At 31.5% G+C, this 14,835-nt stretch overlaps 2 protein-coding genes across 2 annotated transcripts in view; both read right to left on the bottom strand.

Annotated features, from left to right (window-relative positions):
- Ddx1 (ATP-dependent RNA helicase Ddx1) overlaps positions 1-3,507 on the bottom strand; it is a 30,391-nt gene extending 26,884 nt beyond the window's left edge. Inside the window, exons 1-6 of the mRNA XM_072531618.1 lie at positions 3,352-3,507; positions 3,239-3,290; positions 2,924-3,108; positions 2,216-2,438; positions 1,423-1,639; positions 563-742 (exon numbers count right to left, since the gene is read on the bottom strand). Coding sequence (XP_072387719.1) covers positions 563-742; positions 1,423-1,639; positions 2,216-2,438; positions 2,924-3,108; positions 3,239-3,290; positions 3,352-3,367 — 873 coding nt within the window. The 5' untranslated portion in view covers positions 3,368-3,507. The remainder of the gene's footprint in view (positions 1-562; positions 743-1,422; positions 1,640-2,215; positions 2,439-2,923; positions 3,109-3,238; positions 3,291-3,351) is intronic.
- A 5,860-nt stretch (positions 3,508-9,367) lies between these two features.
- IntS11 (integrator complex subunit 11) lies at positions 9,368-13,168 on the bottom strand. Its single transcript, XM_072531614.1, has 3 exons — positions 11,863-13,168; positions 10,545-10,890; positions 9,368-9,806 (listed from the first exon to the last, which is right to left on the bottom strand). The coding sequence occupies exons 1-3, from the start codon at positions 12,911-12,913 to the stop codon at positions 9,413-9,415; spliced, it is 1,791 nt and encodes a 596-aa protein (XP_072387715.1). The 5' UTR covers positions 12,914-13,168; the 3' UTR covers positions 9,368-9,412.
- Positions 13,169-14,835: the final 1,667 nt, after the last annotated feature.

Here is a 14,835-nt window from a genome sequence, read left to right as displayed (position 1 = left end):
TGCTTTCTTTGATTTAAGGTTTTTTCTTGGTAATTGTAAAGGGGGGTTTGAATTAATAATAACGTTGCCAGGGGGAAATATCAAATAGAGGCTGACGTCACATTTGACATTTCTACATCAGTATTTCTTTCATGGATGTATATATGTTTATATATACATAGACCAAACAGTCTGTAGAGTTAAGTGACGATATCATCTTTGTTGTCGTTGTTGTTTCTCTATCTTACATTAAGTAAGTATAGCAGCGTCTCTTTTTGTTCGGTGGAGAGTGAGTGGAAAGTTTTAATGTGCTACAGAAAAATGGATCTGCAATAGAGGTTGTCATCACTGCTCGTTGTGGCATGCTCAGTCTATGTTAATATATATGTCTATGGTTTCCTTATCTCATAGGTTAAGTCGTAACACCCTTAACAGATTTAAGACCAAACACACCCTAATATATAGCAGAGTTTGTATCGTTTTATTAGAAATAATATAATAGTTCAAGTTCAAAAGTCAATCTCTTGATGTATTTGCATCCCTACGAATATTACAGAATTTCCTAAACCAATACTGAACATACCTCAATAATGATTGCTTGTGGTGCGTTGTTCATGAGCTTGATACCTTGACCAGCTTCATCATTTTGACCGTTTGTATTTTTAAAAACTTTATCGTTGGGTATTGCGATTATTGGTTTGTATTCATCAGGTAAACTATGCTTAAATGGGGTACCTCCAAAGTTAAACTCCATTTCTGCATTCTGAAACAAAAATAGTGATAAATTTAAATATGTTTGGCGTCATTTACTGTCTGTTCATAGTTTTTAAAGGGATTTAGTAAAATAATCATTAAAAATGGTGGATTATCGCCATTTTTTTAAATAAGTGAGTTCTGAAATTTTTAAATAAGTAGGTGTTGTTAAAAATATCTTTCAAGCTAGCTTTCAAACAATGTTATGCCATATGATCTCATTTAAAATTATATTTTTTATGATAAATCACTAAAACCTCATAAAAACTATAAACAAGTACTTTTTTTAGAAACATGTTATAAACCGATTGTACTGTAATCAATTGGCTTATTGTACATCTTCCATTTATGTGTGATGCCCATTCAAGTATTCTGGAACTATGTACCAGCTTGTACAGGTCTAGTAGATAGTTAGAATATGGTTTTGGAGTCGCGTGGAAGTCTCCCAAAAAATGCTTATAACCTGAGATCTACTGCTTTGCAGTCATTCAAAAACTAATTGACTATTTCAGACTGACTCTGCTACATAGTCTGCAGCTAAGTCACTGTAAGCTTGCTGGAGATAGCTTACACACGGATCTTCGTTCGTTTAATGTGAAAATTTAGTATTTCATTTTTCATAATGTACATAATATGTTTGGGGGAGAGGCGAGAGACTTCACACTCATTGTTTATAATAATATGACTTACCTTTAGAACAACTGCTGGAAACATTCCCTGACTAATGACTTGTTTATCAGCTTTAAAAGCTGTACCTAGATTCACTCCATTTTTCAAAAATTTTATTTCTCCTGAGTCTGCATCCAATAGACAAGTGATGACATCGCTCTTGCCAAATGGTTCTCCATAGTTATCAAATTGTTTATTGTTTGACTTTTTCCCTGTGCCTCCGAATCCGAAACCTAATCTAAAAAGACATACATAATAGAAAGCCAATACTTTATTTTGTTTAAAGGTTATAGAACATAAGTTATATAACCACCAAACAACTTTGGTTATAAAAACAAATCTCTAATTTAAAATAATCTTTTTTGAAAAAGATTTCCAGAGTGGAAATCGAAACATCAAACAATTATAAAATATAATTTTTTTTACAATCAAAATATTATGAAGATGTGTATGTTGAGTAATAAAATACTTTCAATTTCAAATTTTCTATACTAGGTAAAAATGTTTTAATGCATTCTTACAGTTAGGTTAATTTTCGTTTTATCAGAAGTTGTAATATTATCTGTTAATATTCAAGTTTAATTAAAATTTCGTTATCTTGCTAATTAAGTATATTAGTATTTTTCTCAAAACTTATGCCCCATGCATTTTGGATCATGTGGCAAAAAAACATGTTTTTGCAACAGTTTTTAAAAGTATTTTCATATAGGTATTAAAATGTGATTGATTGATACAATATCTTGTGAATGCAATAGCTGCCTTTTATGTAAAATTCAAAGAAATATAAATGAATTACAAAGTATTTTTTACCTACCTGTCTGTACCTAGATCCAAATTTGCTGTCAGTGTAGACCAACCTACTCTACAGAGTCCTTCATCAGTTACAGTGGCTTCAAATCCCCACTTTCCACTGTTTACTCCCCTTGTACATCTGACTCCATGCCACTCTTTTTGTTCTCTTGATTGCACCCTTTTACCATCAGGAGCTACAGCTATAGCGTTTCCTCTGTCTAGAGTTGACATTGTCCATGGAATAGCTACAGCACATATTTTATAGAAATTAGGTTTTTAAATTACCTTTTTGATTTCAAGTTTCAGTACAAAGTCACAAATCTTTTGTATATGTGGTGTAATTTTAATTATTTCTATAATAATAATGCAATAAAAATAAAATAGATATGTATAAAAATAGCCTTTTTAAATTTGATCTTCGATAGTATGACAAGTAAAATGCAAATACATCTTTTGCTTCTAATTAATGACTTTCATTACACTAGATCGTTAATAGGTTTGCATCAATCTTTAAAATTTACATGAAAAATTATACTTTTGCACTCCTCCCTCCCCAAAAAAAGTGTAGTTTACAAATAAGTTAATACAAAAAACTGTACCACACACAAAATAAGAAACAAATTGTATGTAACAATTCATATCTTATTATGTGCTTATATATTTGTACTAGTATCTGCATGTTAAAACTTTAATTTTACATAGGCATAAACTATTCAAAAGGGATATTTACACATGCTGTTTTTAGCTGCCTTAGCTGATTTTCCAGATTGTATATCCTTTAAAGTTTCCCATACTATCTGGATAACGGGGAGACAAAATGCCGCAGTTTTTCCACTACCAGTTTCGGCAGCCATAAGTACATCTCCTCCACCAAGTACCAGAGGAATTCCTTCAGCTTGAATATCTGTAGGTAACCTGAAAATATTTTAACTGAAACTAGTTATGTCCCTAACAATGTAATTATAGTTTTATAAACTTCAAATTCTAAGATCGGTTTCCTAAAACAAATCTTATATATAAAATACAAATTGTAAAATATACTTACATCCAAGCCAATTCATCTAAAGCCTTTGATATTTCCGGTAGTACACCGAATTCTAAAAGTAAATAAGAACAATAGTGTAACAATATTATTTTATTAAATTTATAGTATTTTACCTTCAAATGCAGTCATTTTTCACAAAACTATTGAAATCTGTATATAATATTTAATTACAGCAATAAATGATAACTTCTTTATAACCTAACCACAAGTCCAGCCAAAGTATATTTTTTTGGTTGAGTTTACCGAAAGTACAAGCTGATCATAGCCGCAAATGTCAAACATGGAACAAAAAATTTCGGTATAGCAGTAGCAGTGTTGGCCTGTTTTTATTATGTAGATGCTGTATGCATAGATAAAGAATATATGCTGTATGCTTCAAATATAAAAAGATAAAGTCCGTTTTACAGCTTGCAATTATACCTGCAAGACGCAAGAAAGTTGCATAAAGGCATGCGCAGTATGTCCTCAGCTGATTATTTCCTGCAATTTCTTGCAACTGTGCCATAATCGGTTTGGTGCCATTTTCTCTGCACATTTTCATGCAAGTCTAGGGGAATTCGAAGGAAGTTTGATTTTTTCACAATATCAGTGGTCTTATTCACCATCGCCGTTCTCGGCGTTCTAAATTACTAACTAAAAGGCTGGCTGCAGTACTTAAGGTTGCTGCTCTGCCTTTTTCCTTTTATATTTGGCTATTTTTAATAGTCTTGGCATTTCGAAATTTACTAAATAGTGTTAAATAAACAGCAATAAGTCATTAAAAACAAACAAAAGTTTATAAGTTAGGTTAAGGGTAAAAATTTCAACATTAATTGCATTGCAAGCTGTAAAATCGCACAGAAAGATCTTGCAATAGGCTTTCATGAAAATTAGTCATACCAGAAATTGCATCAAGTTTTCTTGCAAGCTGTAAAGCGGTCTTAAAGCTTTAGAAAAGTACATTTTGTTTATATTATGTTATGATTTCTGCAATTTTTTATTTATATAAAAGAAAAATGAGTAAATATTTGTTTCTTTGGCAATAGATTTGGAATAGATTTGGGAATCGTCAAATCAGCAATTGCCAGATTGCAACCAATATTGCGTTGTGGTTATGGTTGTGAGAATTGTATTGCGCACACAGTTACCAGATTTCATTTAATTTATGAAGATAAAAAGAAACACACAAAAAATAATTAGCAGGCATTAAGATGTTTTAACCTGGTATAACCTAAAGAACAGGTATCAGTGATGTCGTCGAACGTATAGCCAAGCTGAAATGGAAATGGGCAGGTCACATAGCGAGACTGAAAGACACAAGATGGACCAGAAAACTAATTGACTGGCGCCCACGAGAAGACAAACACAGCAGAGGACGACCACCAAGTCGCTGGATGGACGACATTAGACGAATATCCGAGAAATGGCAACAAGAAGCACAGAACCGTGAAGAGTGGCGAAAAATGGGAGAGACCTATGTCCAGCAGTGGACAGAAGAGGTTGCATGATGAAGATGTTTTAAAGTTAAAAAATATGTTTCTGCATAGTTAGCAATGTAGTATCATGGCTCTACGGCACTACCTCACGGGCCACGGCTCGCCACTGATTGCTTGGAAATATCGCGTGGGCGTGTGCAGTTGCATAATTGGTCTTGCATAGCATAAAACTTTCATAATGTAAAGTCGACGATAATATCTATCGACGGATGCTTTAAAAACTCACACAACTGACACTAGCCATGTCAAACCAGTGGCGTTGCGCGCTAGCTCTAGTTTACTTTTTCTTTATACCTCGCGTTTTTAACAGCTGACAACCCTAATTTGCGACTATTTTTTCTCAGGCAACCCTATATCATCATATTTGAAAAAAACGGGTGTGGCAGTCCAGTGGGACTGCCGGTAGAAGTTATACTTCTATACACGCGTTCGCCGTTAAAAATTTATATAGGAGTCAATCTGCACAATCATTACATATGTAATGGTAAAGGTAAGAGAGAGCAGAAAGAGAAAAATAATTAGTTATATAGGTATATGGTGCATCGTTTGCTGTATATAAACATTTGACCTGTAATAGGAGTATAGTAAATGAAGGATTGTATCAATATTTTAATGAAAATATATATTTTTATTTTTATATATGTATAAAAGGAGTTGAATGCAAAAAAATTTAAACATACTCTGCAGTAAAATTCATTGTTTATTTTGTTATTAATATAAAAATTACAATACAATAAATACACTGCAACATAATTCAATATAATAATGCAATATAAAAATTAAAATGTAATATTCATAAGTATTTTAAACATATATAACTTACTTTACGAAGATAAAAATAAAAAACCAACAACTCGGATTATGTTGTAAATTTTCATTTTATTTTAAAATTTATGTTTTTTGTGTATATTACATATATTTAATAAGATTAACGTGAGGTTTTTAAATATTTCAAAAATAAAAAAGGAAATTCTTAATTGGGATTCGAACTCACAACCACCAGCGTATGAACCAAACACGTAAAGGATTTGCCAATTAGACATGAAACTGACGGATTTCAAAATTGTCAGTTCTCGGTAAAACAGTGATTATTTTGAAATACAAAAGCCTAAAATAATTATAAACGTTTAATTTTAAATAATACAAAACATATCACATAAATAATAATATTAATACATATTATATTATATATATATATATATATATATATATATATATATATATATATATATATATATATATATATATATACAGGGTGAGTCATGAGGAACTTTACATACTTCTACCATATGTAGAGTCCCTCAGGGAGCATATCATGTGGCCACTAAAAAATGTCAACTCCTCTTCTTTATTAATTAACAGGGTGATTTGCGTAATTGACCATTTATTTCATTTTACTGTAGTGTTTATACGGCTCATTTGATTTTTTTAATTTTTGCATGATACAGTACACTATCAAGCATTCGACTGGTATTAGCTAAACTAAAAAATTCCAGGACTGACTTTGGAAAAATTAATTTAGGGATTCGTATTAAATATTACACCCTGTAAAATTTTTTTTAAATGCAATAAGTGATTTTCAAACTACATAAATAGCCAATGAAAACGACATATGCGACAATGTTGTCGCACTTTTATTAAATTTTTAGTGAACGATCAAATCTTACCAAAAATAGAACAACCATAATGAAGTATCAAATTATAAGGTATTAATTTAAAAAAATGTTATAAATTTCAAACATTTTAATTAAAATGAGTTCCTACAACATAATCTAATACGTAGAAAATTAACATCTTTACTGTCACTTTGTATTATCTCTATGATAGAATCAATTGTTTTTCAATTTAAAATTTTTACTCATAGATCGTATTGGGGCATTATTTTCGATAAATAATAAATTAAATTGATTAAAAAGTCAAACCTCTTGTACGTGTTAGTTTTTGTTGATTGTAAATGATTAAAATTTTATGTCAAATAATAATACATTGCATCAACTCATAAATAAAAATAAATCTAAAAAAGTTTAAAATGAAGGTTGGCGTTGACCGTTTGACCAAAGAATATAGACGCTAATATAGCGTCTATAAGCGTAATAAGCGTCTATATTCTTTGGGTTGACGTTTCTTGATATTTTATACCCATTCCCATTGTCATTATTGTCATTATCAATTGTTATTTATGTGTACAAGAATACATATTTCTTCTGTCATATCTATGTTAAGTACATTGTGTTAGTTTTGGTAGAGCTTTTGTTACTTTCGTTCAAAATGCCACATCAGTTTTCGACCACAGAATATGCAGACATATTTGTTTATGCTGTAATGGGAATGGTAGGGCTGCTAGTAGAGAATATCGCAGGAGATTTCCTAATCGTCGAACTCCCAGTCATCCAACATTTGGGTCAGTTTTTAATTATTTGCGAGAAAATGGCACTTTTCCTAGTGGAACAACAGAGCGACATGTAGATGAAGCGCAGGAAGATGACATTATGGACGCCGTTACTATGAACCCTACACTAAGCACTAGACAAGTAAGTCGAGAACTCAATGTTACTCAATCAAAAGTAAGTAGAGTCTTACAAAAAAATAATCTATACCCATATCACATTCAAATGGTTCAGCGACTACATGCTGGAGATGAGATCGATAGGTTGGAATTTTGTAGATGGATTAACAATAATCGACCAACGCTATACAGGACACTATTTACAGATGAAGCCCAATTTACCAGAGACGGGATAAATAATTCACGAAATTCATATGTGTGGGCAGAAGAAAATCCCCATGCTATTCGAGAACGTCGTTCTCAGTTAAGGTTTTCGGTTAACGTGTGGATTGGTGTCATAAATAACCAATTAGTAGGTCCTCACTTTTTTAATGGTCCTTTAACAGGGCAGGTCTATTTGAACTTTCTACAAAATATTTTGCCGAATTTGCTTGCCAACGCGAACGTTGCTATCCGAGGGATGTATTTTCAGCATGATGGGGCACCCCCACACTTTTTACTGGCAGTGAGACAACATCTCAATACTGTTTATGGCAACAGGTGGATAGGACGTGCAGGTCCTATTTTGTGGCCTTCAAGATCCCCTGATTTCAATCCCGTTGATTACCATATTTGGGGACGATTGAAGCAACAGTTTACGCAGTGAATATTAATAACCGACAACAATTAATTGATAGAATTATACATACATTGTTGTAATACTATTAGAAACGATCCCCAGAGTATCCGTAATTCAATACAGGCTGCAGGGTTCCATTTCGAAAATCTATTTTGAATTATTTTTATTTTGTTACCATTATTGTATCTTTTCCAGTTCTAATTTATGGGTTTATCATAACTATGTACATATTTTTAGTTTTTTTTTAAATTGTTCTTTGTTATTGTTAGTAGTTACTGTTTTTTGTTGTGCAGTGACTCAGTTTATCATTTCAATTAAAATGTTTGAAATTTATAACATTTGTTTAAATTAATTACCTTATAATTTGATACTTCATTATGGTTGTTCTAGTTTTGGTAAGATTTGATCGTTCACTAAAAATTTAATAAAAGTGCGACAACATTGTCGCATATCTCGTTTTCATTGGCTATTTATGTAGTTTGAAAATCACTTATTGCACTTTAAAAAAAATATATACAGGGTGTAATATTTAATACGAATCCCTAAATTAATTTTTCCAAAGCCAGTCCTGGAATTTTTTAGTTTAGCTAATACCAGTCGAATGCTTGATAGTAGTGTACTGTATCATGCAAAAATTAAAAAAATCAAATGAGCCGTATAAACACTACAGTAAAATGAAATAAATGGTCAATTACACAAATCACCCTGTTAATTAATAAAGAAGAGGAGTTGACATTTTTTAGTGGCCACATGATATGCTCCCTGTGGGACTCTACATATGGTAGAAGTATGTAAAGTTCCTCATGACTCACCCTGTATATATATATATATATATATATATATATATATATATATATATATATATATATACAATATTATATAATATTAAATATATATACAAAAGGAACTCTCTTACTCATTATCTTACATATGTAATGGTTTCACAGATTCACTCTCATGCAAATTTCCAACGCCGACTGTGCGTATAGAAGTATAACTTCAAAAACAATTAGCTTTAATTTGATATAAAAAAAAACATGCATTGACGTTATGAGCAGCATTTTTTATTTAAAAAATAAATTATTTTTTTGTTCATAAATTAGTTACTATTAATTGAATTAAAATTATTTGCGGCCACTTTTTGATTGGCAAACTGTTATCAAGTATTCTCCTATTCTTAAATTTGTGTAAAAATGTGAGTTTGATTAATTAAGTTATGAATGTAATGATCTTGCACTGGGATCTCGAAATATATGGATGATAACTACTGACCATATGGTAGGTAGCCAGATAGGGACTTAAAATATTCAGTTGAATATCTGCCCACGAGAAACGTGAAGAAGATGAAACGTAATTCACGAAGTTAACGTTAATAGCATTTACTGAACAGTTTTTCCCTTTTAAATTATCTTAATTCGTGTGAGAAACACATGGTTAAGTTAGGTTGTACCTACAATGTTACCAAATGTACAACATCGTGGCTTGAGAAGTAGAGGGCATTTGTTTGTGTAGTGGTTATAAATAAAACATTTTTGTTAAAAAATATATTCAAAAATATTAAATACAGGATTACTCTAAAATTTTTTAATGTGATTAATAATATTCAATATCTGGCTACCAATTTCTTCGTCTTGATTTGTCCAAGAAACATATACACTCTTTTGATCATCGTCGTCATCTCCTTCTACTTTAACAAGTACAGATTCTACCGAAATCTCACCTTCTGAGAACGTAACTGAGCAAATAGGCAATTTATCTTTAATAAATAGCAATAATTTATGTGCCGTGCCCAATGTCGGACCTGTATCGGCAATATGAACGGTAGAAGTAAATCTTACAACGTGTCTATTGATTCCAGCTTCTTTGCACGCGTCGTCCACATCCATAAGACACATTCCGTTATCTTTCATAACTAGGACACCATGAAGTGTGCGTCTTCTTTTTGGATCTGGAACCATGCTGCTAAACCTGTAAAATGGTGAAAATATTCATCTTAATCTCAAGAGTTTCAAGCTACAAGTTTCAAAGGGAGGATTGTTGGACAAGTAGGATATAGAAAAAAATAACAAAATGTCATAGACTTAGTTCTAAAGTTGAACTCATACTAAATAGACCAGGAAGATATAACCTATTATATATCTAAAAAGGGTATCTGGTAATAAACGATCCAGCCAAACTTTTTCTTTTTCTGGTTGTTTATTTTGTGCGATGTATAGGTAAAGGTCCATTTTTTAAGGAGGCTCTGCCAGCGAAAACCAAACTCAGCCGACTTCGGTTCAGATTCAGTTCAGGTTCATTAAGCTTCACTGCAGTTGGTGACAGAAAATTCCGCTGACTTTTCAGTTTCCGCTATCGATTACATACAGTCGCAGGTTAATATCGACAGAAACCAAAATGATATTTAGTATTAAATATAACCACAAACAGTGAGAATGTTTACTTAAAATTGAGAATAAAGAAAAACTGAGTCAAAAATTGTTATGTACTGAATTTTTTATATATTGAATTTGTTTACTTTATTTTTTTATTATTATTATTTGCCGCATTTATTAAACGATATAGAATCCTTCAGCTTATAATGAAACATATGCAATGCCAAACAAAGAAATGCCAAAAACTGTGAACAACTCTGCCAACTTTAGTGGGTCCTAGTAAGCCTCTGAAAGAAAAAGTTAGTAAAAAAAGTGACAAATACATTATAATTACCTCTTAGCCTCAGCTTTTAATAAAGGCAAAGAAACATCCACTGGAATTTTGACTGAAGTTTGTATCACAGAAGTCTCCCCATTTGCAGGATTGAAACATTGAATATTGAACTCTTGTTGTATTTTTTCCTTGAGAAATTCAATTTTCGCAGCTTCCCCATGCACCAGCATTACATTTTTTGGTTCACAATGTTGAATAAGTTGCATGATCCCTTTAGCATCAGCATGTGCTGAGAAACTCATATATTCTACAGACATCTTAACATCAACTACCTGTCTGTTTTCAACTTCTACTTTTTTTGCTCCATTTAATATTTTATGGCCAACAGTTCCTTGGACACAAAACCCTAAAAGATAGTTTTTCAGCAACAATTACATATTATATGTTTTATATTTTACATTAATTTGCAAGATACAACTTAAGGGGTAAAGCCACTGTAGAGGTCTATAATAAACGATATTTTCTATTTTTTTTTTAAGTGACAATATAATTGTAGTGAAGTCAACTTCGATAGCTTAGTATGCTGGTTCAGTGGGCTTAATTTACTGAAAATAGGAGTAGTATTAGATAAAGTAGTATTTGGGCTTCGTAGGGCATTCTACACTGCAAACTGAAATATCTTTTGTGTTTATCCTAAATCTATGTTTGTGTGTTTAGGACAGGATTAGAGCCTTAGACCTTTTTGGGTTGTGGCATTACTTCAAGAGGTATTTAAAACTCTCCCTTTGTGTGACATTGCTGGTTTTCCTGACTACTAAGTCCTTAACTCCCACTTGGTTGTACTCACTTCACAGAATCAGTGATCACAACCAAGCAAATAAGGACTTAAGGCTCCCAATGAAAGGGGAGAGAGATTAATGATGTTGTGTGTGTTCAAATAAATTATTTATTCAAATAAACATATTTTATTAATACATACTGTTATAATCCACTTATTGAAAAAACAGTAAATACTTCTTTATCGAACATATCAGAATGTTGTTTATAGGGTCAACATTTAGTAGTAATAAATAGATGTGAATTGTTTGACTTATATTGTGTGCTGTCTTAAATAATCATGTTTTGAGAAAAAGTCTTAAAACTTTTGAGATATATAAATATGAATAACATCATAGTCACTTAAAAACATGTATCTTGGATTTATGAACAAAAAATGAATTACAATATATTTAATTAAAGGTAATTGTGGCTAAATTTTGCCAGGCAACCCAGCTATCATTTATAATAATTAAGTTTCATCAAAAAAACAGATACTTGCAGATTTAAACAGCTGAATCTATATCAAATATCATTTAACAATTCTTAAAAATGTCTTTACCTGGCATTATTATCATATTATTTTCATTTGGAGCCCACTTTTTGAAAATATGTAGACTTAACCCAGCGTGAAGCATTCCAGGAGTAGCAAACACAACCATAGGACCTGGATTGTCTATGAATTGTCTGTCAAAAGCTTTTATATGTTTAAAATCAAACATATTTCTTTGTACAAATGTTTTCCTTATTTTTTGGTTAGTCCATGTAATAAACATCTTATAGTAATTATTTGCTTTTTCTGTTAATCCCAATGCAAAGTAAATTGGGGCTTTTAGATTCATTCTCTCCCAATATGTTTCTAAAAGTATACAAAGTTCCTGAGCTCTACCAAGAGCAAATACTGGAATTAATACTTTTCCTCCTCTATCTACACACTCATGTACTTTTTTGAGAAAGTCTTTTTCACGACAACGTTTTGAATCTCTTATTGTAGTAGCATAAGTTGATTCTGAAATAAGTAAGTCTGGTCTGCACTTATCTATCCAAGCAGCACCTAAATGTCTATCTGGAGTCATATTATAATCTCCTGTATACACAACAGATTGATTTCCTACTCTTATCCAAAACATAGCTGCTCCTAGTACATGTCCTGCATAATAGGCCTTAATTTCTATTTCACTATCTACCATAACTGACTGATGCAGTGTAACAGCTACTACTTTTTTCATACAGTCTTTTATCATCTGTGACGTGAAAAAATTGAGTTCACCCTTTTTCTCTACCGAAACCTTCCTCATATCCTCTAATAAAATGGGAGCTATTGCTTTTGTGGGATGAGTCATGTATATGGGTCCTGTGTACCCTACCATCTCAGACATGTATGGCAACGCACCACAGTGGTCTAAATGAAAGTGAGATATTATAACACAGTCTATAAAAGCTGATATAGGACCATCACAAACATAAGTAAAGTCAGGAAATCTCCTTTCGTCGTTATAACCCATATGCATACCACAATCCAACATTATATTTTTTCCTCCCATTGATAAAAGTAAACAACTTCTTCCTACATCTTGGCCTGCACCAAGAGGCGTAACTTTAATCTCCGGCATTGCAATTGTGTTGTGGAATCAAAATTATGAAAATATTAATCAATTGTGCATTGTGGTTATGTTATCAAGATACAAACAGTCTTCTTTTTTTACTTTTTTAAATGAATATTTCGTTCGGATTCAAGCATAGACATAAGTCTGAGAGTTCAAGAGATTACAGTTATTCCCATCCATATAATATAATATTTTATATCGATGGTCATAACCAATATTTGCCGATTATTTGCCATGAGTTTGTATAAAAGTAATGAAAAATACGTATTTTAGTTTAGTTGAAAATACGAATTTGCAAATATTGCTGACGTTTAACGGTTAACTTTAACAAAAGTACAAGGTGAAAATAGCCTCAAATGTCAACCATGGAAAAGAATACTCCAGTTTGGCAGTGTTGGCATGTATTTATAATGTGTATGCTGTACGCTTTAAATATTATAAAGAGAGAAAGCTTTAGAAAAGTTCATTTTGATGATATTATGAAGAACGAGTAAATATTTGTTCCTTTGGAGATTAATTGCAGTTAATTATTAGAATTTTTTTTTGGCAATGGACCGTGGAAGTGATGACGTAGATTTTATTGACATCTGTCAGTTTCACTTTCCAAACAAACCTTGTTTAGTGTGGATAATTTGTATTTTTCGTTATTTTTTCATTTTTTTTACAGAATCTTTCCGCTTTTAGCAATATCTAAGTATTCTAATAGTTACTACAACAATTTTACAAGGTTGTGTAAATAATAAAGCATGTTGTTTTATAAAAATAGCAATAAAATGCATGTATCAATAAAGTAAGGTTAGAATGTCTTTAATTTAAACTTTTAAACTATATTTCATAGAAATAGAACACTGAATTATGATGGTATTATCGTAAAAAACACTATACTTAAAAGAAAAAGTAGCAGAGGAAGCAAAATGTTAACTTTATAGAAATTAAAAAGTCTTGAGATTGGACATTTCAAATTTTGTTTGGAAAGTAATTGACAGTTGTGACGTCACACTTCCACTGTCCATTGCCCTTTGATAGATTTCCGGATAGACTTGGCAATCGGCAAACCACCAGTTGCCAGATTGTAACATATTTGCAATAAGTAATCTCGAAAGAGATAAATATTTACTCGTCATTGTTTTATATACATTAAAAATTGCAGAATTCATAACATAATAGGATCAAAATGTCGTTTTAAAAGCTTTGGCCCTTTATATTTGAAGCAAACAAAATATGCATTATAAAAATATCCCAACACTGCTAAATCGAAATATTTTGTTCCATGGTTAATATTTGCAGCAAAATTCAGCTTGAACTTTCGTTAAAGTTTACCTCAAAAACAAATGTATAATAGTCCAGTCCATGTTCTTTGAAGTGAAGATGTTTGTTCTTGTTCTGTATTCTCTTGGTACGTATGTCACGTATGTGGTAATCTTATAACATTCACTTTTCATTTCATCTGTGGTCTGTATTTTTTTATAGTCAAAGACCATCTACTCCATAGACGGTTCACGACAATGCTTTAGTTCTATCCAAATTTTGCGCCACCTGGGGATGGATATCTGAACTATTTCTAATGGCGGGGAATTTAAACGAAAATCTAAACCGGGAATTTCAAATATTAAACCGCGAAATTTAAATTGTAAATAAAGCGGGAAATTTAAAACTTTTATACAGATTTAGTAGATGATCTCCGATTTTCATGAAATTTGGTATATTTGCGTATTTTTAGCTGCTGATCACGAACATAAATATAAAACATTTTTGGGGGAAATGGATAGTTTTTGAGTTATTGTATTTTCGTAGTATCTTTCACTTTAATCGCGTCAAGTGCTTCTTTAAACACGCTGTGTATAACATGCTTCCTTCTTTTAAGGACAGCCTTACAAAAACTTATAGATGGTTTATTTTATTTTTATATTTAATCAATTTAGAGATAG

This window comes from Diabrotica undecimpunctata, chromosome 5, assembly GCF_040954645.1.
Source record: "Diabrotica undecimpunctata isolate CICGRU chromosome 5, icDiaUnde3, whole genome shotgun sequence".
Classification (NCBI taxonomy): domain Eukaryota; kingdom Metazoa; phylum Arthropoda; class Insecta; order Coleoptera; family Chrysomelidae; genus Diabrotica; species Diabrotica undecimpunctata.
The sequence above is the reverse complement of the archived record's forward strand: the minus strand, read 5'-3'. Positions and strand labels throughout refer to the sequence as shown.